This window comes from Pan paniscus, chromosome 6 (assembly GCF_029289425.2).
Source record: "Pan paniscus chromosome 6, NHGRI_mPanPan1-v2.0_pri, whole genome shotgun sequence".
NCBI classification, from domain to species: Eukaryota; Metazoa; Chordata; class Mammalia; order Primates; family Hominidae; genus Pan; species Pan paniscus.
In genome coordinates this window covers 33,858,211-33,884,266 of record NC_073255.2, presented here as the reverse complement: position 1 = coordinate 33,884,266, position 26,056 = coordinate 33,858,211, and the positions used below count along the sequence as shown (strand labels likewise).

Below are 26,056 nucleotides of genomic sequence, written 5' to 3'. Positions count from 1 at the left end.
AGGTAGTGTGATGCCTCCAGATTTGTTTTTTTTGCTTAGTCTCACTTTGGCTTTGTGGGCTTTTTTTGTTGTTGTTCCATATGAATTTTAGAATTGGCTTTTCGAATTCTGTGAAGAATGATGGTGGTATTTTGATGAGGATTGCATTGAATTTGTAGATTGTTTTTGGCAATATGGTCATTTTCACAATGTTGATTCTACCCATCCATAAGTATGGGATGTGTTTCTATTTGTCTTGTTTATTTGTATATATGATTTCTTTCAGCAGTGTTTTGTAGTTTTCCTTAACATTTTGAAGAACTGCCAAAGTGTTTATTGCAAAGTATCTGGGCCATTTTACAATTCCACCAAAATGGATGAGTTCCAATTTCTCCAGGTCTTTTGCCTCCTTGGTTAGGTGTATTCCTAAGTATTTTATTTTTTTTGCAGCTATTGTAAAGGGGTTGAGTTCTTGATTTGATTCTCTTGTTGGTCACTGCGTATAGAAGAGCTACTGATTTGTGTACATTAATCTTGTATCCAGAAGCTTTGTCGAATTATTTTATCAGTTCTAGGAGCTTTCTGGAGGGGTCTTCAGTGTTTTCGAGGTAAACTATCATAACATCAGCAAACAGTGACAGTTTGACTTCCTCTTTACTGATTTGGACGCCCTTTATTTCTTTCTCTTGTCTGATTGATCTGGCTAGGACTTCCAGTACTATGTTGAAGAGGAGTGGTGAGAATGGGCATCCTTGTCTTGTTCCAGTTCTCAGAGGGAATGTTTTCAACTTTTCCCTATTCAGTATTATGTTGGCTGTTGGCTTTTATTACATTGAGGTATGTCCCTTGTATGCCAATTTTGCTGAGAGTTTTAATCATAAAGGGATGCTGGATTTGTTGAATGCTTTTTCTGCATCTATTGAGATGATTATGTGATTTTTGTTTTTAATTCTGTTTATGTGATGTATCACATTTATTGATTTATGTATGTTAAACCATCCCTGCATCCCTGGTATGAAACCCACTTGATCACATGGTGGATTATCTTTTTGATATGTTGTTGGATTCAGTTACCTAGTATTTTGTTAAGGATTTTAGTGTCTATGTTCATCAGGTATATCAGTCTGTAGTTTTCTCTTCTGGTTATGTCCTTTCCTGGTTTTGGTATTAGGGTGATGCTGGTTTCCTAGAATGGATTAGGGAGGTTTCCCCCTTTCTCTATGTTGTGGAATAGTATTAAAAGGATTGGTATCAATTCTTCTTTGAATGTCTGGCAGAATTCTGCGTAAATCTATCTGGTTCTGGACTTTTTTTTCGTTGGTAATTTTTTAATTACCATTTCAATCTCGCTGCTTGTTATTGGTCTGTTCAGGGTATCTAATTCTTCCTGATTTAAGCTAGGAGGATTGTACTTTTCCAGGATTTTATCCATCTCTTCTAGGTTTTCTAGTTTATGTGTGTGAAGGTATTCATAGTAGCCTTGAATGATCTTTTATATTTCAGTGGTGTTGGTTGTAATATCTCCCGTTTTGTTTCTTAATGAGGTTATTTGGATTTTCTCTCTTCTTGTTAATCTTGCTAATGGTCTATCAATTTTATTTATCTTTTCAAAGAACCAGCTCTTTGTTTCATTTATCTTTTGCATTTTTTCTTGTTTCAATTTCATTTATTTCTGTTCTGATCTTGGTTATTGCCTTTCTTCTGCTGGGTTTGGGTTTGGGTTTGGTTTGTTCTTGTTTCTCTAGTTCCTTGAGGTTTGACTTTAGGATATCAGTTTGTGCTCTTTCAGTCTTTTTGATGTAGGCGTTTACGGCTATAAACTTTCCTCTTAGCACTGCCTTTGCTGTATCCCAGAGGTTTTGATAGGTTGTGTCATTATTGTCGTTCAGCTTGAAGAATTTTTAAATTTCCGTCTTGATTTCATTTTTGACCCAATGATCATTCAGGAGCAGGTTATTTAATTTGCATGTATTCACATGGTTTTGAAGGTTCCTTTTGGAGTTGATTTCCAGTTTTATCCCACTGTGGTCTGAGAGAGTGCTTGATATAATTTCAATTTTCTTAAATTTATTCAGGCTCATTTTGTGGCCTGTCATTTGGTCTATCTTGGAGAAAGTTCCATGTGCTGTTGAATAGAATGTGTATTCTTTGGTTGTTGGATGAAATGTTCTGTATATATCTGTTAAGTCCATTTTTTCCAAGGTATAGTTTCAATCCATTGCTTCTTTGTTGCCTTTCTCTCTTGATGACCTGTCTAGTGCTGTCAGTGGAGTATTGAAATCCCCCACTATTAATGTGTTGCTCTCTGTCTCATTTCTTAGCTCTATTAGTAATTGTTTTAAAATTTGGGAGCTCCACTGTTAGGTGCATATGTGTTTAGGCCTTTGACCATTATATAATGTCCTTCTTTGTCTCTTTTAACTGCAGTTGCTTTAAGTTTGTTTTATCTGATATAAGAATAGCTATTCCTGCTCACTTTTGGTGTCCCTTTGCATGAAATGCCTTTTTCCACCCCTTTACTTTATGTGAGTCCTTATGTGTTAGGTGAGTCTCCTGAAGGCAGCAGATAGTTGGTTGGTGAGTTCTTATCCATTTTGCAGTTCTGTATCTTTTAAGTGGAGCATTTAGGCCACTTGCATTCAATGTTACTATTGAGATATGAGGTATCATTGCATTCATCGTGCTATTTGTTGCCTGTGTACCTTGTTTTTTTTGCCTTTTATTTTTGCCTTTTAAATTGTATTTTTGTTTTATAGGTCCTGTGTGATTTATGCTTTAAAAAGGTTCTGTTTTGATGTGTTTCCAGGATTTGTTTCAAGATTTAGAGCTCCTTTTAGCAGTTCTTGTAGTGGTGGCTTGGTAGTTGTGAATTCTCTCAGCATCTGTTTGTCTGAAAAAGACTGAATCTTTCCTTCATATATGATGCTTAGTTTCACTGGATACAAAATTCTTGGCTGATAATTGTTTTGTTTGAGGAGGCTGAAGATAGGGCCCCAATCCCTTGTAGCTTGTGTGGTTTCTGCTGAGAAATCTGCTGTTAACCTGATAGGTTTTCCTTTATAGGTTACTTGGTACTTTTGTCTCACAGCTCTTAAGATTCTTTCTTTCATCTTAACTTTGGATAACCTGATTGGACAATGTGCCTAGGTGATGATCTTTTTGTGATAAATTTCCCAGGTGTTCTTTGTGCTTCTTGTATTTGGATGTCTAGGTCTCTAGCAAGGCCAGGGAAGTTTTCCTCAATTATTCCCCCAAATCTGTTTTCCAAACTTTTCGATTTGTCTACTTTCTCAGGAACACCGATTATTCTTAGGTTTGGTCATTCAACATAATCCCAGACTTCTTGGAGGCTTTGTTCATATTTTCTTATTTTTTTAAAATTTATCTTTGCTGGACTGGGTTAATTCGAAGTCCTTGTCATCAAGCTCTGAATTTCTTTTTTCTATTTGTTCAGTTCTATTGCTGAGACTTTCGAGAGTATTTTGCATTTCTATAAGTGTGTCCAATGTTTCCCAAAGTTTTGATGTTTTTTCTTTATGCAATCTATTTCCCTTGACTTCTTGTATCGTTTTTTGGATTTCCTTGCATTGGGCCTTGCCTTTCTCTGGTGCCTCCCTGATTAGCTTAATAACTAACCTTCTGAATTCTTTTTCAGGTAAATCAGGAATTTCTTCTTGGTTTGAATCCATTTCTGGTGAGCTAGTGTGATTTTGGGGGGGTGTTAAAGAGCCTTGTTTTGTCACTTTACCAGAGTTGGTTTTCTGGTTCCTTCTCATTTGGGTAGTCTCTGTCAGAAGGTCTAGGCCTGAAGGCTGTTGTTCAGATTCTTTTGTCCTGCTGGGTGGTGGTGTTCCCTTGATGTGGTACTCTCTCCTTTTTCCTATAGATGTGGCTTCCTGTGAGCTGAGCTGCAGTGATTGTTATCTCTCTTCTGGGTCTAGCCACCCAGCATGACTCCCAGCCTCTGGGCTGGTACTGGGGGTTGTCTTCACAGAGTCCTGTGATGTGAACCATCTATGGATCTCTCAGCCATGGATACCAGCACCTGTTCTGGTGGTTAAATGAACTCTGTGAGGGTTCTTAGCTTTGGTGGTTTAATGTTCTATTTTCTTGCTGGTTGGCCTCCTGCCGGGAGGTGCCGCTTTCCAGAGAGCATCAGCTGTGGTAGTATGGAGAGGAACCAATGATGGGCGGGGCCCTAGAACTCCCAAGAGTATATGCTCTTTGTCTTCAGCTATGAGGGTGGGTAGGGAAGGCCGATCAGGTTGGGGCAAGGCTGGGCGAGTCTGAGCTCAGACTCTTCTTGGGTAGATCTTGCTGCGGCTGAGTATTTGGGGTGCCTCCTGGGTCCTGCAGGAGCTGTCCACTTCTTCAGAGGGCCTGTGGGTCCTCTCAGGATTCTTGGTTTGTTCTTGCAGTCATTCTGGAGCTAAAATTCATGGTGCGAGCCTCCGCACACTGCTGTCTGTCCGAGTCAGCACTGCAGTCTCTATTTTATAAAATATTAATACAGGTCAAGTGTTTCTGAGGAAAATGTAGCATCCAAATTGAAATATAAAAGTGTAAAATACAGGATTTTAAAAACTTGGTATAAAAAAAGAATGTAAGGTATCTAATCATTTTTATGTTGGTTACATGTTGAAATTAGAATCTTTTGAAGACATTGGGTTAAATAAAGTGTAGTTTTGAAATGAATGTCACCCTTTCTTTTTACTCTTTTTTTTTTTTTTTTTTTTTTTTTTTTTTGAGACGGAGTCTTGCTCTGTCACCCATGCTGGAGTGCAGTGGTGCAATCTCGGCTCACTGCAACCTCCACCTCCCAGGTTCAAGCCATTCTCCTGCCTCAGCCTCCTGAGGAGCTGGGACTACAGGCACATGCCACCATGCCCAGCTAATTTTTGTATTTTTAGCAGAGATGGGGTTTCACCATGTTGGCCAGGATGGTCTCGATCTCCTGACTTTGTGATCCACCTGCCTCGGCCTCCCAAAGTGCTGGGATTACAGGCATGAGCCACCATACTCGGCCCCTTTTTACTTTTCTAATGTGGTTACTAGTAAATTTTAAAATTCCTATTGACTTGATAAATCTACTGGAAAGGATCACTTAAGCTTTTGATGTCATAAACAATAAACCATTGCCTAACCCAAGGGAACAAAGATTTAGTCCTATGTTTTCTTCCAAGAGTTCTGTAGTTTTCACATTTACTTTTCATCAATAAAAATTAATAAACTTAGCTAGATGCAACAACATGAAGACTCTTAGAAACATAGTGTTCAGTGAACAAGGCATGTCACCGATTACAAATAGAAGAAAGCACAAAAGCAAACAAAAATAAATCATTTATTATTTTGAGATACAAACACATATTGTAAAACTTTTTTCAAACATTAGAAAATTCTATATCTAAACTCCAGGATAGTGAATATCTCTGCCCAGGAGATAGAAAGTTGGGACTGGGACAGGGAAGAAGTACATTGGGTAGATTCAATAGTATTGGTAGCATAGAAGTTCTTAAGGTGGATGGTGCATTTTGTGGGGTATCTGTTTATTATTAAGCTCCCTAACTTACAGATATGTAGGCTAGGAAATAATAGTAAGTTTGTATGTTTGTTTGTTTGTTTGTTTTGAGACAGGCGTTGCTCTGTTGCCCAGGCTGGAGTGCAGTGGTGTGATCTCAACTCACTGCAGCCTCCGCCTCCCAGGTTAAAGTGATTCTTGTGTGTCAACCTCCCTAGTAGCTGGGACTACAGGCGTGTGCCACCATACCCAACTAAGTTTTGTATTTTCAGTAGACACGGGGTTTCACCATGCTGCCCAGGCTGGTCTCAAACTCCTGACCTCAAGTGATCCGCCCACCTTGGCCTCCCAAAGTGCTGGGATTACACGTGTGAGCCACCACGCCTGGCCAATAATATTTTAAAGGAGGCAACTATGATGAATGTTCTGCAGAGAGTTAATTAACCGTGTGAGGATTTGGTCTGCTTAGTATGGCAATGCCTTTAAAGTCTCTCAGCACACTACAAAGAAGTAGGAGGCATTATGGTGGAGGCAAAGTCACTGATCTACTCTCATGGGGAGTCCCATCAGTTTTCCTCATGGACAGAAAATGATGACACAATCCAAAATAGCAGGTAACTAAAATCATCTTTTCTACCTGGCTCTACCTGCCCATTGGTGAGCAGCTGATTTACCTTGCAGGTCATATTCTGTTACATCTCCCTGATGGTAGCATTGAAGTGCATTCAGTGTCAGAAGCCTCACTGCTTGGAACTTAAAATTTCCCTTTTACTCCCTAATCTGTAAAATGCTATCTCATGGACAATAAGCATTATGAGGGCAGCTGTGTTACCTGTCTTGTTCACCACTGTATACCCAGGGCCTAGCACAGTGGCAGGTACATAGTAGACTCTCAGTAACCTGTAAGAAATGAAAAAATAATTTTTATAGGAACAAAAAAGGTTTCATGGAGAATAAGTGTTGCTTAATACATTTGACTTTATTTAATCTTCCCTTTTCCAACCATTCTGAAACTGCATGGTTTCTAATGCAAATGGCTCCCTTTGCATTAGAAACACCTGGGGTGCTCTAACAACACCTAATCAGGCCCACTCCACCAAAGATTCTGATTTAGCTACCTGCTATATCAACCAGCACATAGTAGTATGCAATAAAGTTGGAAAGAAGGAAGGGAAGGAAAAGAAAGGATGGAATGACAGAAGGAAGACAAATGGCTTGTTCATTTGTACTATAAACCACCTTTACAATAAACGTATATTCAATTATAAGTGCAAATAATCCACCACCTCAAGTACCATTGATTATATCATGTATATTCCTTAGTCTTAATCAGCAGCATTAAAAAAATGCGAATGCACTCTCATACATTGATTGTAAGATGTATCCTCATTTTAAAAATAATTAAACATGGTGATGAAAGGATAGGGTATCTCTAGAATCTAGGAAATGCAACCCACAGTCTCCAGGAGCTTTGGCTTTGAAATCTCTGCTCTTTGGAGAGGTCCCCTGGTCCCGTATTCCTTGTGATATAGGATTTACATTGTTATTGTTTTTCTTGAAGATTCTGAAAATGTTTTCAACCCCCTTTTCTCTGTCTGGTTATAGTTCCTGCCTTGCTTAAAAAAAAAAAATCATTTGTGCTGTATTTTCAAAGACCGTGTATGTGTGTGTGTGTGTGTGTGCATGCGCGCACGTGTGTGTGTGTGTGTGTGTGTGTGCATGCGCGCACGTGCATGTGTGTGTCCTTGAATTTGAGGTTGTTTGTGTTTCTAAGTGGTCTGGAAGGACACTGCAGTTTTAAGAGGAACCATCTGCAAATGCCAATTCTTACTTGCACTTGTGCTTTTGAAGGTTAAGTTGCCTTTGGGTAGGGCTTAATATGCTGTATTTAAAAGTTTACCTGGTCGGGCGCGGTGGCTCACGCCTGTAATCCCACTACTTTGGGAGTCCGAGGCTGGCAGATCACAAGGTCAGGAGTTTGAGACCAGCCTGGCCAATATGGTGAAACCTGTGTCTACTAAAAATACAAAAAAATTAGCCGGGTGTGGTGGTGCATGCCTTTAATCTCAGCTACTTGGGAGGTTGAGGCAGGAGAATTGCTTGAACCCGGGAGGTGGAAGTTGCAGTGAGCCGAGATCATGCCACTGCACTCCAGCTTGGGTGACAGAACAAGACTCCATCTCAAAAAAAAAAAAAAAGGTTCATCTAGTCAGGAAATGGTAAATATAAAGTTACATTTCCCTGTCACTTATCATTCTACAGCTCATTAAATTTCACCTAATTGCATCTTCAGAATTCAGGATGTTAGTGTTTCTCAGCTTCACTACCAGACTGAAATCTTAACACCCAGGTCATTAGAGGTCTATTTACTTATCCCAGGCTATCAAAAGATCTTCCTTTAGGAATGGCGAGTTCCTGAGTAATAAATGTGACTTAGAAGTTTGAAAGGTAAATATTCCAGCAAATCTAACTCATTTTGTTAGTCATTCTAATTGCTTGTGGCATTTTCCATCATAACAGTTTTTGATGGCAAAATGTTGATGGTAATGGTGGCCAGGAAACTAGATTTGATAAATGTCTAGCATATCAAGAAAAATTTAACACTTAAATGAGGCTAATTCTTCAACTGTTAGTTGGACTTTAAGCTTCTGTCAAACCATGATGGGAAAAGTCTGACTGTGTTGACTGTGAGCTGTATGTGATTTCCCCCAGCCCTTTGAAGACAATGAAGAGAATGCCAGTATCATTTCACGAAAACTTCTGGGAGGAGGAAGTAGCTCCCAGTGAAGCATGACTTCTGCAGAGAAGGAAGCTAACTCTAGGACATTTATTTTATGTAACTATAGTCTATAGATAAGCAACTGCCACATTATAGGCAGATAAAAATAGTGTACATTCGAAAACCAATTTATACTGCAGAGTTCCTTGTGAGTTCATTTTATCTGTATCCGTTATAATCCAAATGCAAGAGTAGCATTACTTTTTTTAATGAGGCATACTTCTGGGCTTTTTTGATTTTTAAGCATTTCAGAGAATAAAGGGAAAAGAGAATACCTATAAATTATGAAATTGATTTCGATTCACCTAAACTTGCCATGTTTTCGACATCTTCTCTTGTTCATACTTTGTTAGATGAAATGTTCACATGATAACCCGTGTGTGTTTGTATTTTCTCTTCATTCTTTCATTAAGCCATTTAATAATATATTCTTCCCCATGAGATGGTTTAAGTTGTTTTTCTTGGTGCACACCACCATCATGTCGTAAAGGCTTTATTTTGTTGTTGTTTGAAAGTGTCTCATGCTTAAAACATTAGAAAGTACACTTGTGATTGTGGCTACAGGAAATGTAGAATTTAATCTAGAGTTACTTAAACATGGCATGGTGAGAGTGGTTCAGAGAGAAAGATAATAAATGACAATACCATTTGCTATGCAGATTCCAGAGATCTAAAACCCAGTAAGCTAAGAAATGTATATTTACATTCAGTTGCTATGAAACCCAACTGGTATGAAACACAGGCGATTACATCAGTTGACTTTACTTTGAAAAGACAAATCAAGAAAGGGTGGAGAGAGTATTCTTTTCTGGATACAATTAGTAGTATCTGTTGTGCAATAAATGTCACATGCTGTAGTGGCTACTCCATCTTTATTCCTCATGTCATAGTATAATAGGAGATGTAAAAAGTCGACGTAGATGTTTTAAAAGACTGGGCCACTGGGAATCACTGGGAATCCAAAGCAGTGTGTGCCCACCACCATCTAATAAAGTGTGAGAGGATATAGGAAAGGTTTAATTTTTTAATTTAAAACAAAAGGAAATAAGCTTTGCTGACTCTTTTTATTACTATTTTTTTTGAGACAGAGTCTCACTCTGTCACCCAGGTTGGAGTGCAGTGGCATAATCTCAGCTCACTGCAACCTCCACCTCCCGGGTTCAAGTGATTCTCATGCCTCAGCCTCCCAAGTACCTAGGATTACCGGTGCCTGCCACCATACCTGGTTAATTTTTGTATTTTTAGTAAAGATGGGATTTTGCCATGTTGGCCAGGTTGGTCTTGAACTCCTGACTTCAGGTCTTGAACTCCTGCCTTGGCCTCCCAAACTGCTGGGACTAGAGGGATGAGCCACCATGCCCAGCCTCATGTATAATGTACAGATTGGTCCTAGGGGGCTGATTTGGTCTGTATGTCACGGTCACATATCAGATGGTCTAGACCCAGAATGGAAAGCCAATGCTTTTGTCTTTGTTTTTCCATCATCATCATCATCATCATCATCATCATCATCATGATTTGAGTCTGTTTGCCATACAGTCTGACTCCAGGCCCCATGCTCTTTCCACTCCAGTTTCCTCTTCTTTCGTGTGAGAGTGGATGACTTAATTCTGTGGCAGTTGACCCCGGTCTGTTATCAAAAAGAGAAAGCCACGTTGTCACACTTCCCACTGCCGACAGAAGCCCCAGTCATATGTTCTGGGCTCTTCCTAGGGCTTTTTCGTTGGATTTGCCTGGTCTATGTTGTAGAAGTTGTCTAACCACCCACACTCCTGCCATGAGTCAATCTGTGCCATCTACTTGCTTATGACTGTTATTATTATCATTGTTCCCAGGTCTTGTCATTGGGTAGTGATCAACGCAACAGCACAAAAGCAGAAACTTTTTGCTCTGGGCAGAAGCTCCTGATGCCCTCCTTCTTGATTTCTGGCTTTCCCCTCTACTCTTTTCACTCTGAAGATTCTTGTCTGTTTCTTCAGCCTCCTGACAGTCCCCATATTTGTTACAGTGATTTGCACATTCCTTCTAAGCCTGTTTGACATTCTCTGGAAAGAAAAGGGAAAAGGATGCTTTAGTCTCCCAACAGGGGAGAGTTGTGTTTTTGGAGAAAAACAACACCAAAAAACCTAATTGCAAGGTAATGGGGTGGCTTTGATGAATAGAACCATTGAGAGCATGGGGCAGAAAGTCTTGCACCTGACTGATACCAGGTTTTCCTGTCTAGATAAAAACATAAAGAACACAGAGCACAGACTTTAAAAAAAAAAAAAAAGGTAAAGAAAAGTAAGCTGTGTAACCAGGCACTTGCCTTCTTTTGTGAGGAGATCAACCTGGTTGGAAACCTTCCACTAACTTTGCTATCTACCAGGGAGGGGGTGTGGGGATTGATAACAACAGGTGGGAATTAGACTCCTGGCAGTAGCTTTTCTGGTTCTTTGGATGTGTGCCTACTACTGTCGCTCTCAGTCCTCTTCTCAGAGAAAGGCAAAGTAACCTTTATTCAAACTGGAATTTTCTCAAGCTGGAAGGCAAGTTTGTTATGGGAGGAGAGAATGCCAGTGGGTCAGCCAGAATCCAAGGAGGGCTGCACTTTGCGGAATGCTCTGCTCCCTGACCACACTAGGGCCTCCCCGTCCACTGTCCATATCCGTTTTGAGAGCTTCTGAGCATCTCTAGGTTAATGCTTTTTGCAGGCTGTTTAGCATTTCTCCTGTGATGAGGCTGTCCTGCTCTCTGCTGGCATTCGGGACCACTTTAGCTGGGAAGGATCATTTCCTTCCCATTAGTGAAAGGGAGCACAGCTTTCCTGTTTTATTTTTTCCCTCTCTTCATAATCCTTAATGTATTCACTCAATTACTAGTGGTACTATTATTTTTTGTTTTATTGTTTTGTTTTGTTTTAGAGACAGGGTCTCACTGTTGCCCAGGCTAGAGTGCAGTGTCATAATCATAGCTCACTGCAACCTCAACCTACTGGGTTCAAAAGACCCTCTCACCTCAGCCTCCCAAGTAGCTGGGACTACAGGAGCATGCTGCTGTGCTTGGCTAATTTTTTAACTTTTTTGTAGAGAGAGGGTATTGCTGTGTTGCCCAGACTGGTCTCAAACTCCTGGCCTCAAGTGATCCTCCTACCTCAGCTTCCCACAGTGCTAGGATTAAAGGTGTGAGCCATGGCACCTGGCCCATTACTATTATATTTTGAACTTAAGTGACAGTAGTAATGTTGGGGAGCAGAGAGCCGGCAGGGCAAGCCAATAGCAAGCAGGTTTTCCCATAGTTCCTGTCTACTCCCCTGTAATGATAGATATTATGGGAGTATCTGCTGCTCCTCCTCCACATGGACATAGTTTCCAATTTCCTTAATCCAGCTTCATGAACCGCAGACCGCTCCTCCGAGAGTGGCTGTCCTTGGAAGTTACTTACTTCTGTTACTTCGCAGCTATTGACAGAGAGGACCAGTTTTCTTTCCAGTATATACCAAACCCAAGGTATAGCAGTGCTGTCCAATAGAAATATAATGCAAGGGAGATATGTGCATTTAAATTTTCTAGAAGGCACATGAAAACTATAAAAGAAACAGGTGAAAACAATTTTAATAATATATTGTCCTTAACACTATATATATAATGTCATCATATTAATTTTAATTGATACTAAGAAATTATTGAAATATTTTACATTCTTTTCTTTGTACTGAGTCTTCAGAATCCTGTGTGTATCTTAGATGCACATAACAATTTTGACTAGCCACATTTTAAGTGCTTATAATACACTTTATTGAAGAATGTAGGTCGATACCATAGATTTAACTGTCTATAAATTAAAGCATTACTGTCTATAAATTAAAGCATTTTTTTCTTTGCTCTTGCAGGGCCATTTCTTATTGGTTGGGTTGTATGCAAATGTGTGTTTGTTAATTAAATATATTTAATGATGTGGAGAAAGAAAGAAATTGGCTCCTTGACCCACCTCCTAGTAGGGTAATAACTTTGTCAAGCACATTGCAGTCTTTGGAGATGACCCTTAGGTGTGACCTTGAAGCTGACCTTCTGACAGGCAGGGGTACATTCCTCCTCTGGAGAGATTTGTCTGTGGGAGTGGGTGAGCTTGCTCCTGGGACAGTCAGTTTATTAAAATTCAGTTATTGGGCCAGGCGCGGTGGCTCATGCCTGTAATCCCAGCACTTTGGGAGGCCAAGGCGGGTGGATCACTTGAGGTCAGGTGTTCAAGACCAGCCTGGGAAACATGGTGAAACCTTGTCTCTACCAAACAATACAAAAATTAGCCAGGTGTAAACCCGGGAGGCAGAAGTTGCAGTGAGCTGAGATCGCACCACTGCACTCCAGCCTGGGTGACAGAGCAAGACCCTGTCTCAAAAAAAAAAAAAAAAAAAAAATCCAGTTATTGATCATGGTCAGAGGAGATTCTTGAGAGGCAAGGGGATCAGAAAGCAGCCATGAGAGCAGACCCTGAAACAAGAAGCAGAGTAAAGGACTGACTAGAAGGGGCCCCAGGACTTTTATATTCAAGCAAGAGGACAAGAATTATTCTGGATCATTCTTAAAAGTCGTTTAAGTGTGCTGTTCTAGGTAGGGAGCTTTTTTCCAAAGATCATTGCATCAGAATGATGGCTTTCTGGACCCTTTTCAAGTTGGCTTTGTTGTTCCCCACTAAAAGCAGCAAAATAATTTAGAGTTAAGGTGCAAGAAAGCAGGAATAATTTTTTTTGGCCAAAAGACATTATTTATATAATCGCTGGACACTGACTCAAACTTGCTGTTCCACTTCCATTCTTCTTTATTCATCTTGACAAAACCAGCTGGTAGGGGGATGGGAGGCACATGGGGCTGTTTATTCTAAGTTCACTTACTCTCTTGTCTTCCCTTTTCCTTAAAACGTGAAAGCAAAATATGTCTCTTTTTAAGAACAACTTGGTTGCAGAAATGACTACTGTTTCATTCAATTTTTCTACCAGTCTTCTTCAAGCAGGCCTTGGGGACTCAGGCCTCCTGAGTATTACATCCCTAAGACTCTGCACAATTACCAGGAATAAGTATGGCCAACAGTGAGAGTGATGGACAGCTGAGGTCAACGCATTATCCATGGACAGATAACAAGTCTGCCCCCAGTCAGGGACATTTCTTAAATGTTATACTCCTCAGCTGAATTAAAGTTTTCTTCTGCAGCTGAGCTTTTGGGAAACCCATGGGAATTATTGTTTGTTGAGCTGGATAATAGTGAAATTAATTCTTTTCTGCTTAGGGGGAAGGCACTGGTGGGACATGCTAATTGCTTCAGTCCAAAAGAACTCCTGGCCACATTAGAGTTTGTAATAGAAGAATGATAAGTAAAGCAGCCAGAAGAGGAAGTTTGGAGGGCTGATTTGCAGGAGTTTCATTGATTTAGCATCTGTAGGGAAAATTCCCTTAAAAAAGAATTTTTTTTTTTGGATTAGTGAACAGGAGAACATTCAAAACTAAGACAGATAGAGGCCAACTGGGAATGCTGTGCAGCCTGGAATAGCTTAGGCTGCTGTTCAATCATTTCCCCAAACAGGAAACCACAGAATGTTAGAGATTAAGGTCACTAGATCATTGGGAAAAAAGCATAACTTTGTCTGCAAAGTATTATGATATATTGTAAATGGACCAGAATATAAGCATAAATCTTTCGTCTAAAAATGCAACAACAAAAATCCATCCTTCTCACAAAAGCACAATTTGCTTTCCTGTTGTGCTGAGATACCAAAGCCTCCTTCTATGGTATTTCTGTAATTTTCCTAATAAGTAAGAGCTGTAAGCAGGGAATAAAGAGAAAAGTTTTGTGTTCTCTGTCAGTAACATGTGTGCTTTTTTTTTTTAACCACAACAAAAAATGGATAAAGTTTAGAACAGTAAGTGGACCTCACATGATTTATTTTCAGTCTTAGCCTTTCATGCTAGCAACAATGAAAATAAACTAAAATGCACACTTATATACATTTCTGTCTCTAATCTCTCAGGCTGTATTAAAAGCACAGAGTTCTTTTTTCACCTCTGATTATCATCATGGCACCGCCTGACTTAAATTTTAAGTGAAAATCTGTGCTTATAGAGTGTGGAATCTTTCTAGGTGTCTGTAAACGTACTCTTCTGCAGGTATCTTTGGCTAAAACGGTTGCTTTATATCTGCCTTAAATTATTTACCCCTCAGAGGCATACTCTACTTAAAATAAGGGTTAATTCTCATCTGATTCTGTTCATTAGGTCTTTACTAGGAGAAGGTTTTCTTGCTGAGAGAGTTAAACTCATGAATAAACTGCTGATTTATGTGCATCTAGAACCTGAAATTCAATTTATGATTTGAATTGTTAAAAGGACTAGCATTTTAGAAAGGTTTAAGTGAAACTGACTTTTGTTGGCCCCTCTTCTAAGGAAAACTTAAAGAATGAAAGCATAAATTTCCCTTTCCTTTTCTGAGTATTCACTGCTTTGAAAAGTTAAAAAAAAAATCTGAAGCATTTGGAAGACAGGGGTCACAGCTTTCCATACCTGTTCCCATGGTACTTAGTCCTTAGTCTCTCCATAAACGTGTCTGTTGAATAGGCAGAGATCTCATATGAGTAAACTAAAAAACAAACAAAACACACTACATACACAAGTGAGCATGCCCTCTTCTCCAACTCAGACAAAAGGCCACTTCCCTTCCATTTCAGATGGAGGGAACACTTAACCACCTGCAAATCCAGGAAGGAAGTGAAATAAATGGATAGTGTTGGATTGAGACCTACTGATCTTTCTTTTTCACCCATGACAGAGGTATGGATACAGAGAATATTTTTCTCTTCTAAGAAAAACAGTAGCATAAGCATTGAATAAATGACAACCACCCTGTGCCTGTATGTGTGAGGATACCAGGGCAGGGGTGGGGGTGTGCCTCAGGGTTACAGCTCCGCAAAGTGTTAGCTCATTGTGGCTGAGAGGAAATACAGGCCCAGCATGGTCAGATCTCCGAATATTTAAATGCTGACTGTCTTAGTTCAGGCTGCTGTAACATAGTAACATAGACTAAGGGCTTAAAAACAAGAAAAAATTGTTTCTTACAGTTCTGGAAGCTGGAAATCTGAGATGAGATTTCCAGCATGATCGGTTCTGGTGAGGATCTTCTCCTGGGTTGCAGACTACTGACCTCTTTTTGTATCCTCACATGGTGGAAAGAGTAATAGCTCTCTGAGGTCTCTTTTGTAGGGGCACTAATTCCATTCATGAGGGCTCTGCTCTTATCCCCTAATCACCCTCCAAAGGCCCCATCTCCTAACACCATCACTTTGGCTGTTAGGTTTTCCACATTTGAGTTTTGGGAGGATACAAACATTTGGTCCATAACACTGGCATCTAAATGGAAAAACAGTTACAACAACACCATTTGGACTAACCAAATACATCTGCATGCTGAATGCAAGCCTCACACAGCCAACTTAAGACCTCTGCACTCCAGTATAGGAATTTATTTTTTAGTTTATCCTCGATAAAGAGCAATAAAAACATTGGTAAAACCTGCTCTTCAAGTTATAGGAAATCTTTAGGTTTGGTATCCTATTTGCCCTCCTGACAGCTGTGGGATGTAGCTATTTCCACTTTTTAGAGGAGAAAATTAAAGCTCAGAGTGAGTAGATGACATATCCAAGATCACTCAGTGAGCACAGGTCTTGCGGGGCTGAGGCAGGGCCAGAGGTCAAGACTTCTGTCTGAAAGTGTCGGCTACGTTTATAAGCTTCTGCTGTTAGTTCTGTCCAGTCAGTGGCATGCGTGGTGCAGTTATTTATGGAGTTCTAACTCCTCCATCCTAAGTCACAATTCTAATCCATAGGTAACATTTCATTTGGAAATTATTGTACCATTGTGTACTTTATCATGCTTCACATGCATCATGTTTCATAAATACTCCCGATTCATATGTGCTTTTCTTTTCTTTTCTTTTTTTTTTTTTGAGATGGAGTCTCGCTCTGTCACCCAGGCTGGAGTGCAGTGGTGCGATCGCAGCTCACTGCAAGCTCCGCCTCCCAGGTTCACTCCATTCTCCTGCCTCAGCCTCCCAAGTAGCTGGGACTACAGGCGCCCACCACCATGCCCGGCTAATTTTTTTTTTTTTTTGTATTTATTTTAGTAGAGACGGGGTTTCACCGTGTTAGCCAGGATGGTCTCCATCTCCTGACCTTGTGATCCGCCCACCTCGGCCTCCCAAAGTGCTGGGATTATAGGTGTGAGCCACCACGCCTGGCCACTTTTCTTATACCCATTGTGCAGATGAAAAAACTGAGCTCTAGATGGGCTAACTCAATTAAGATAATACTGCCAGTTAGTGGCAGGGGTCAGATTCAAACCCAGCCATAGAGTTTATGCACATAACTATAAACATATATCCTTAATGTCAAAGAGTCACACTTTAGGTTTGCCACTTGCTTGTGGAATTACAAATATAGAATAAAGCACCTGTTCAATGTGTTCTTATGGAGGTTAGTGACCTTAGACAGTAGTGAGGCAATGTGGAAGAGCACTTAGAAGCACACAGTTTGGGCTCAGGTCGATCTGAACTTGAATTTCAGTCACCTGTTGGGGGATCATGGTACACTGACTTACCTCCTTACACCTCTGCCTCCTTGTGCCTAAAATGGGATAAATAACACCTGCCTTCTGAGAATGCTGTAAAATGCTTAGCACAGTTCCTGGAACATAATAAGAAAAACAACAAGAGAGTCTTATTATTACTCAAAAACTTCCTTTTAAAAGCCATAGTCTTTACCACACTTTTCTAGCATTTAAGTGTGGGGGAATTCCATGTGATTTTGAATTCCAGGCTTCAGAATTAGAAGTTCCTTTAAAAGAGTAATACATGAATTTATGGCTCTAACTTTCAAGAAAAGACTGAGATGCAGTGGCCAATGCATGCAAAATTAGTAGTCAAGGGTGTGTTATTATTTCGAGAGCTTGAATATATACAGAGTTCAGGTTCATCCTGGCTGGATTTCTTCCTACAGTCGGCCTTTTTCTGAAAGAGTGAGATTGACAACCAAGTATTTGACACAGAAAGACCATCCCTATATTCTGAAGGTTTATTTAGAAGAAGTGCTGTGTCGAGTCTCTCCAATCATTATCAGATGATCAACTTGCTTGAGAAGGAGGGGGACCTAATACTCACTGACCTCTTATTCTGTGTCAGGCACTGTGCTGGGAACTTTGTGTACATGGTCTCATTAGTTCTCGTTACAATTCTGTATAGTTCGTCGCATCCTCATGTCCAGAAAAGGGGCTGAAGCTCTTGGAAGTTCACCCACATGTCTACGAGTTCCAGTTATGTTGGCATGCACTGCACTGGTCCGAAGGTGTATGAGTTTGGATTTCATGGTTTCAGTGACAGAAATAACTCTGCTTACTTGAAGCATGAATGGAATTGATTGGAAGACAGGATAGGTCTTAGAATTCATGGGAAAACTGAAGAAGTGGGATGAAGAAAGACAGCAGATTGGGGAAAATTCTAGGGATCTAGGAAGCAAAACTAATGAGTAGATTTGTCAATGAACTCTGTGTCCTCTGCCCATGATTCCAATTCCAGGGAAAGAGCATTTGAGTGCCTTTACTTAGGTAATGTGCTCATCCTTTGCCAGAGGAGGCAGGACACTGTGATTGACAACTCCCACCAGGGCTGTATCCACTGAAGTTGTGGGTGACCCAAAGTACAGTTTCCAGAAGGGAGAGTGGACCTGGGCATGCAAAAGCAGCAGATGATCACTATACAGCACCACATGAAACCATTAAAGAGCAGAATCCATACCCTATAAATGTCCATCGGTTTTATGGGGTACCAGGCACTGTGCAAGGCCTGGGGATGTAGCACGCACTCGGGGAGCTCCTGTTTTTAAGGCACTGCTGGTATTTCACAGCGATTTAGCAAGGCCACTCCCCACCAACTGTGAGTAATGCCCTCACACACATCCTGTCCATAGAGCCAAAGTGAGAGGTGACTAAGAGATGTCACCAGGGCCGGACAAACAGAGCAAGATTGTTTCTGAACCGGAGATGTGAACTGTGTCTCATATGCAACTAACTCAGTTTCCAGCAGCTTTTGGTAGCACTAAATGGTTAGCTGCAGGGAGTCAATAAATGCTTGTTGGTTTGAAGGAACTTTAGCTCTTTTCTTAAGGAAAAATTTTAGGTAGAAGGGTGGAAGTCGGGATCTAGGACTCATTCTGTTGCCTCACAGTATCACAGTTTCCATAACAGTAAAGTGGAGGCAGACAGTGGAACACTTCTGTTCCTGACCTTGTGAAGCAGTACAAGAATAAAGCTCTATGTACATGAAAGCAGGTTGAAAAGCAAGAAAGAACTAATAATAATAAAAATGCTTTTCTCATCTCTGTCTTTTGACAAAGAGGAAGAAAAAAGATGCTTGTGGTCCAAGTCACCAAATGCCATCTCTTGGAAAGGCTTGAATTCTGGAATGAGTTTTTAAAGACTGTCTATGAATTAAAATTAAGCTTTTTACCTAGTTGTCATGAAAAAAAAAATGAGAGCTGGTATGGTAGTATTTGAATTCTTACAAATTATTTCTCCAAAAGACTCATCTTTTGCCAAACTGAGGTATCCAACCTCATAGCATTATTGTTCTTTTTTTTTTTTTTCTTTTTTTCATTATAAAAGCATTCTAGGCTGGGTGCAGTGGCTCATGCCTGTAATCCCAGCACTTTAGGAGGCAGGTAGATCACTTGAGCCCAGAAGTTTGAGAGCAGCCTTGGCAACATGGTGATACCCTGTCTCTACCAAAAATACGAAAAATAGCCAGTCTCATAACCTGGTCTCTAAATTAATTAATTAATTAAACTTTTTAAAGAATTATTTTGTAAAAACCGATGAGAACACATGGACACATGGGGGGAACAACACATACTGGGGCCTGTCAGGAGGGTGCAGGGGGAAGGAGGTAATGGATGCTGGGCTTAATACCTAGGTGATGAGATGATCTGTACAGCAAACCACCATGGCACACATTTACCTATGTAACAAACCTGCACATATACCCCTGAACTTAAAAGTTGAAGAAAAATAAATCAATAAATAAAAAGCATTCTATGGCCAGGTGCGGTGGATCATACCTGTAATCCCAGCATTTTGGGAAGGAAGCTGAGGTGGGCAGATTGCTTGAGCCCAGGAGTTCAAGACCAGCCTGGGCAACATGGCGAAACCCCGTCTCTACAAAATATACAAAAAAATTAGCTGGGTGTAGTGGCATGCACCTGTAGTCCCAGCTACTCGGGAGGCTGAGATGGGAGGATGGCTTGAGTCCAGCAGTTGGAGGTTGCAGTGAGCCAAGATTGTGCCATTGCACTCCAGCTTAGGGGAACATAGTGAGACTGTCTCTTAAAAAATTTTTTTAAAAAGGATTGTAACCACATTTGCCAAAAACAAAACAAAACAGAAACCTAGAAGATAGCCAATCTAAAATAAATCAACCATAGCTCAAATAACTGTATTTTGATTTGTTCTTTCCCCAGGTTTGAAGCATTTTTAAATATGTGATAATTAGAGTACAAACAAGTGAAGTCTCAGTTTTTCATTGATTTTTTTCATAAGATAAGCATTTTTCTGTGACATTGCATAACCATCAATTTCACTAAGCTAAGCAGCCAGCACTCTAAGGAGTAAAAGAAGTCTCTAAAAGCAGTGGCTTTGCTCCCTTACCAGAGGCCTACAGCTGACCAGAAAGGAAAGTGAGGAAATGCACGTTCAGGGCGCTGCCTAGTACGTCGCTGGAGACCAACTCCAACCAGCTCTTTCCTTGTTCCTTGTTTTGTTCCAATCACTATTGACAAGGGAAGTGTAGCTAAAAGCTGCATTCATCTCTGTCTCCTCCCTTCTGTCTTTAGACCTTGTTGCTTAAAATACCAGCAAGCCTCAGGGGTAGGTTTGCTCCAGAGTGTCCCAGTTTTAGCACTGAATGTCTTGCTGGGCAACTCCTGTCCAGGGCAAACTGGGACAGTTGGTCACCCTACCGGGGGAGAAGTGGGATGAGTGTGTAGACATATTTGGCCAACCTGTCCTTGTCAGAGCTAAGTTCCTGCCTGGAACTTTTCTATCAGGATGTGGGTAGCCAGCGTGTGCCCTTGGGCTTCAGGACCACCCCTGTGCCATGCCCACCTGCTTCTCATGCTCAGCCACTGGGTCCTAGGCTATCTCATCCACTCACCCAGCCTAGAGGCACCTAACTGGGATATTCCTATAGGGGCTCATGAGAGTAAATGTGACATTTAGGTGAAAATAAGAGCTCTGGAATTCTTATATTTAATGCTGGCCTGCCTTTGAAATCACTTCTCATGATCATTATTCTGATTTCTTTTTTGTTGCATTTGACTTATGTGCCCTTCAGAAATACAAAATGGTTTCCTTGCTTTGCAAAGGAAGGATTTCCATTTGTACCCAAAAGTAGACCTTCTACACATTGCCTGTGCGAGATTGTGCAATTCAGCTCTTCACTGTTTCTTGGTCCAGAGAGTTGGTGCTCTTGTTATGATAAGTCTTGACTAACAAGATAAGTCTTGACTAACAACTCAGGGATGGTCCTCATTCCATGTCAGTTCAACATGTAATATAATGCTGTACATATAAATGTGTTTTTGCTGTAACATGGGGACTTTGCTATTGTCCCTTAAGGATGAGAAAAACATCACATTGATTTCAAAATATAGTAATGATTGTCAGTAAAGAAAGCTGTGGGAGACACATGAGAGATGCAAGCTGCCTGTAGTGGCCATGGAGAGTAAAACTAAATGGAACTATGAATTTGCTGATTGATCAGCATCTTTTACACTGAATTCTAGAAGAAGAATCACTTTATGCTGGATGATCTTTGCTAATCAGCTATAATCAGGTCTTCGTAGAATGGTGAAGTAATTAAGTCTTGTTCACTGGTACTAATCATATATAATTGTTTCCATACTGTTGGCCAAAACAACTATAGGAGGTTTTGCAGAGGCCATGAGTACTCAAGGTCTTTGAGGTAATTTCTCTATATAAACAATGCAAATATTTTATTACTGGAGTTCAGTTGAATTTTTTTAACAGGCTTTAAATCTATCAGGATTTTCCTGTGGGTTTCTTCTTAGGAGAGTGGGGGTGGTGATGGTGACTGAGTAACATGAAAGGCCCCGTGTTCCTGCAGTGGGGGCCCAGGGCTCTTTCATCTTAGTCTGACTGCTGTCCCACTGCTGCTTGAGGATTTGGAGTGTGTAAAAGTCCTGGGCTTTTTAATTATGTTTGAGCCTTTTAAGAAGCCCGCACCATAAAGGGAAAGACAGAAACTTATGCAGTGAAATATTTTATATCCAATTTGAGGATTCAACCAAAGGTCTCCACTCGGGCCAAATCAGAGCCTTCAAATAGATCAAAGGTAGCATGGAGTTGAGGCCGACCTCTTTGTTGGAGGTGGAGTGGCAATACTTTATGATAATTAATATGTTAGTTGCATAAAAGTAGCGTAAGAGTAGAAAAAAAGGAGAGTATATTACTCAGATTTCCACCATCTAAATATTAACATTTTTCAAACTTTGTATTCCATATATGTGAATATGTACATTGATTTTTATAGTTATAATTGTGATATACATTATACTTGACTTTCTGCTTTCATACTTAACATTATGTGATAAGCATTTCCCACATTGCATCATGGTTCAATGAAACATTTTAAATGGTCTTATAATATCCTATAGAATTCTTATACTGTTGTGCATTTACCTACTCAATTATAGGACTTCTGGATTGTGTTTGAGTTTTTCATTATAAGACTCAATGAATATATATAATTTTTAAAAATTTCTTTGGACCTGTTTTCCTAGAATATATTCTACAAGTTGAAATTACTAGGACAAGGAATTTCAACATTTTTAAGTTTGGGGGCAGAAAATTGGCTACTGATTTTCTGAAAAGAAGAGCCATTTTATACTGTCCCCATTAGTTCTACAACTTTATCAGAATTGGGAATTATCTGAATTCTTTTTTCAAGCAAATTGAAAATTGTTTTAGGATTAATGAAAAGAGTTACCTCAGTGTTGTTTTTCCTATGATAACCATCAGTTTGACACATACAAAAAATTGTATTCTAGGAAGAAAGAACATTCCTCACTGTTGACAAGCAGCTATCATATTTTTAAAAAGGAAGTTTTGCAAGTGGCATGGCAGGCATAGTTGCTTCCAATAAGAAACAAATTTGAGGCACCTGAATCTCTCTGTCTGCTGCTGCAAAAAAATTATACTTGCTACTGAAATCAATGTAGGAGAGGAGAACAATATGGATTAGCAATACCCAAGAGAAAGCTCAGCTTGCCAGCGACTGCACTGCCTGGAGTTGAAGTTAATGAAATGCAGGCTTCATGAAAATCCTAGGGGGTAGTATTCCTTAGTTCCACTAAAATGTAACCACAGTCTTCCTTCTTAACGTAGCCATAAATCCAAGTAAAACCTGTATATATGTATCACTGAGTAATACAACACAAATGTTTTTGCAACCAAGAGAGGCCTTTATGCAGATTACTATGAAGAATGCAGTGGTAGAGACAAGGCTTGAGTTTATTTCAGATTGTTGTTGTTTATGGCTAACTAGAAGAAAATCTCAGAGAGATTCCTGTCTTTTTCTCTCTCGCTGGCTCACTATTTATACCTAGCTCGATTCATGAGCTTCACCTCCTGAATCTTGCATTTGCTGATGGCTTGATTTCATTTCAGGTTCTGATCTACAATGGCCAACTGGACATCATCGTGGCAGCTGCCCTGACAGAGCGCTCCTTGATGGGCATGGACTGGAAAGGATCCCAGGAATACAAGAAAGCAGAAAAAAAAGTTTGGAAGATCTTTAAATCTGACAATGAAGTGGCTGGTTACATCCGGCAAGTGGGTGACTTCCATCAGGTAGGAAGATGCTTGGGAGCAGGCAGGTTGTGGGAATGGGAGAGCGGGATTGAAAATAAAGCCTGAATAGCAATGAGACATGGCCGACCTTAAGCAAAGCCATACAACAGCCAGTGTGTGTCTTCTGTGGCCCTACTTTCCACAGAGAAGAGTGGTCTGAGTTCAGACATACATAGGACTAAATATAAAACCAGACAAAAGTTTAGGCATTGTTCAAGAGGTAAGGAGACAATTCATTAAAAAGACAGTGCTCAGTCCAAAGAGGCAAATCATTAATGAGAGAATTGCAGTCTATTTGGGGAGAGAACTTGGCAAATTATAAAAGGAAGTTTCAACACAATCTCCTCTGGCAAATGTATGATCACATTTTTATATTACATGTGGAGCCTCAGGACAAAATCTCTCTAGCTGATACCCTAGTGCAACTTCCGCTGCGGGGTCAGATGTTACTCTCATCATCTTCCTTTCTTGTAATGTCCTCTTCAGGTGTTGGAATCATGGTTATATTGGCCTCATAAAATAAGTTGGGAAGTGTTTCCTCTTTCTGTTGTTGGAAACGGTATCTTTAAGTGTTAGGAGAATTCACTGGTGAAGCCATCTGGGCTTGGAGATTTGTTTGAGGGAAGGGTTTTGTTGTTGTTGTCGATATGTAAGTATACATCTTTATAGAATACATGTAATATTTTGATACATGTATTTAATGTTAATGACCAAATCAGGGTATTTAGGATATCCATCACCTCAAACATGTATCATTTCATTATATTGGGAACATTTCAAATCTCTTCTAGCTATTTTGAAATATACAATATATCGTTCTTAACTATAGTCACCCTACTGTGCTATTGAGCACTAGAATTTATTCCTTCTATCTAACTGTCTGCACCCCTTAACCAATCTCTCTTCGTCTTCCCACCCATCCCCACTTCCCAGCCTCTGGTAACTATCATTCTATTCTCTACCTCCATGAAATTAACTTTTTACGCTCCCACATATGAGTGAGAACATACGATATTTGTCTTTCTTTGCCTGGCTTATTTCCTTTAACATAACGACTTCCAGTTCCATCCATGTCACTGCAAGTGATAGGATTTCATTCTTTTTTATGGCTTAGTAATATTCCATTGTGTATATATGCCACATTTTTAAAATCCATTCATCTGTTGATGGACACTTAGGGTGATTCCATATCATGGCTATTGTGAATAGTACTATAATAAACATGGGGTGCAGATATTCCTTTAATATACTGATTTCTTTTCCTTTAGAAAAATATCAAGTAGTGGAATTGCTGCAGCATGTGGTAATTCTATTTGTAGTTTTTTTTAGAAACCTCCATATTGTTTTCTATAATGGCTGTACTAATTTACATTCCTACCAATAGTGTATGAGTTCATTTTCTCTGCATCCTCATCAGCATCTGTTATTTTTTGTCTTTTTGGTAATAGCCATTATAACTCCGATGAGATGATACCTCATTGTGGTTTTAATTTGCATTTCCCTGATGATTAGTGATGTTGAGATTTTTCCATATACCTGTTGGGCACCTGTATGTCTTCTTTTGAGAAATGTCTATTAAGATCCTTTTCTCACTTTTTTTTTTTTTTTGAGACAGAGTCTTGCTCTGTTGCCCAGGCTGGAGTGCCATGGCGGGATCTCTCGGCTCACTGCAAGCTCCACCACCCCGGTTCGCGCCATTCTCCTGCCTCAGCCTTCCGAGTAGCTGGGACTACAGGCGCCTGCCACCACACCTGGCTACGTTTTTGTATTTTTAGTAGAGATGGGGTTTCACCGTGTTAGCCAGGATGGTCTCAATCTCCTGACCTCGTGATCTGCCCACCTCGGCCTCCCCAAGTGCTGGGATTACAGGCTTGAGCCACCGCGCCTGGCCCTTTTCTCACTTTTTAATGGTATTATTTATGGTTTGTGCTCTTCAGTTGCTTGAGTTGCCTGTATATTCTGGATATTAGTCTTTGGTCAGATGGATAGTTGGCAGATATTTTCTCCTATTCTACAGGTTGTCTCTTCACTCTATTGATTGTTCCCTTTGCTGTGAAGAAACTTTTTAGTTTAATGTAGACCCATTTGTCTGTTTATGGTTTTATCACCTATGCTTTTGGGGTCTTAGCCATAAAAGCTTTACCTACACCAGTGTCCTAAAGTGTTTCCCCTGTTTTCTTCTAGTGGTTTTATCATTTTGAGTCTTATGTTTAAGTCTTTAATCCATGTTGAGCTTATTTTACATGGATATGGTGAGAGATAGGGGTTTAGTTTTTGAGCTTATTCTATGTGTATATGGTGAGAGATAGGGGTTTAGTTTCATTCTTCTGCATATGGATCCCAGTTTACCCAGCACCATTCATTGAAGAGGGTGTCCTTTCCCCAGTGTATGTTCTTGTCAGCTTTGTCAGAGATTATTTGGCTATAAATACGTGGATTTATTTCTGGGTTTACTATTCTGTGCCATTGGTCTATGTGCCTGTTTTTGTACTAATACCTTGCTGTTTTGGTTGTTATTGCTTTGTAGTATATTTTGAAATCAGGTAGTGTGATGCCTCCAGCTTTGTTCTTTTTGCTCAGTATTGCTTTCACTATTTGGGGTCTTTTGTGGTCCATGTGAATTTTAGAACTTTTTTTATTTCTGTGACAAATGCCATTGGTATTTTAATAGTTATGCATTGAACCTGTAGATTGCTTTATTCAGTATGATCATTTTAACAATATTAATTTTTCCAATCCATGAGCATGAGATATCTTCCATTTGTTTGTGTCCTCTTCAACTTCTTACATCAGCATTTTATAGTTTTCCTTGTAGAGATCTTTCACCTCCTTGATTAAATCTAT

At 40.0% G+C, this 26,056-nt stretch overlaps 1 protein-coding gene across 7 annotated transcripts in view; it reads left to right on the top strand.

Annotated features, from left to right (window-relative positions):
- The window catches only part of CPVL (carboxypeptidase vitellogenic like), a 189,739-nt gene that overhangs the window by 127,699 nt on the left and 35,984 nt on the right, over positions 1-26,056 (top strand). For all 7 annotated transcript variants that reach the window (XM_034963852.3, XM_055115811.2, XM_003807887.5 and 4 more), the window contains one exon: positions 23,030-23,212. In XM_034963852.3, the coding sequence (XP_034819743.1) occupies positions 23,030-23,212 (183 nt within the window). The remainder of the gene's footprint in view (positions 1-23,029; positions 23,213-26,056) is intronic.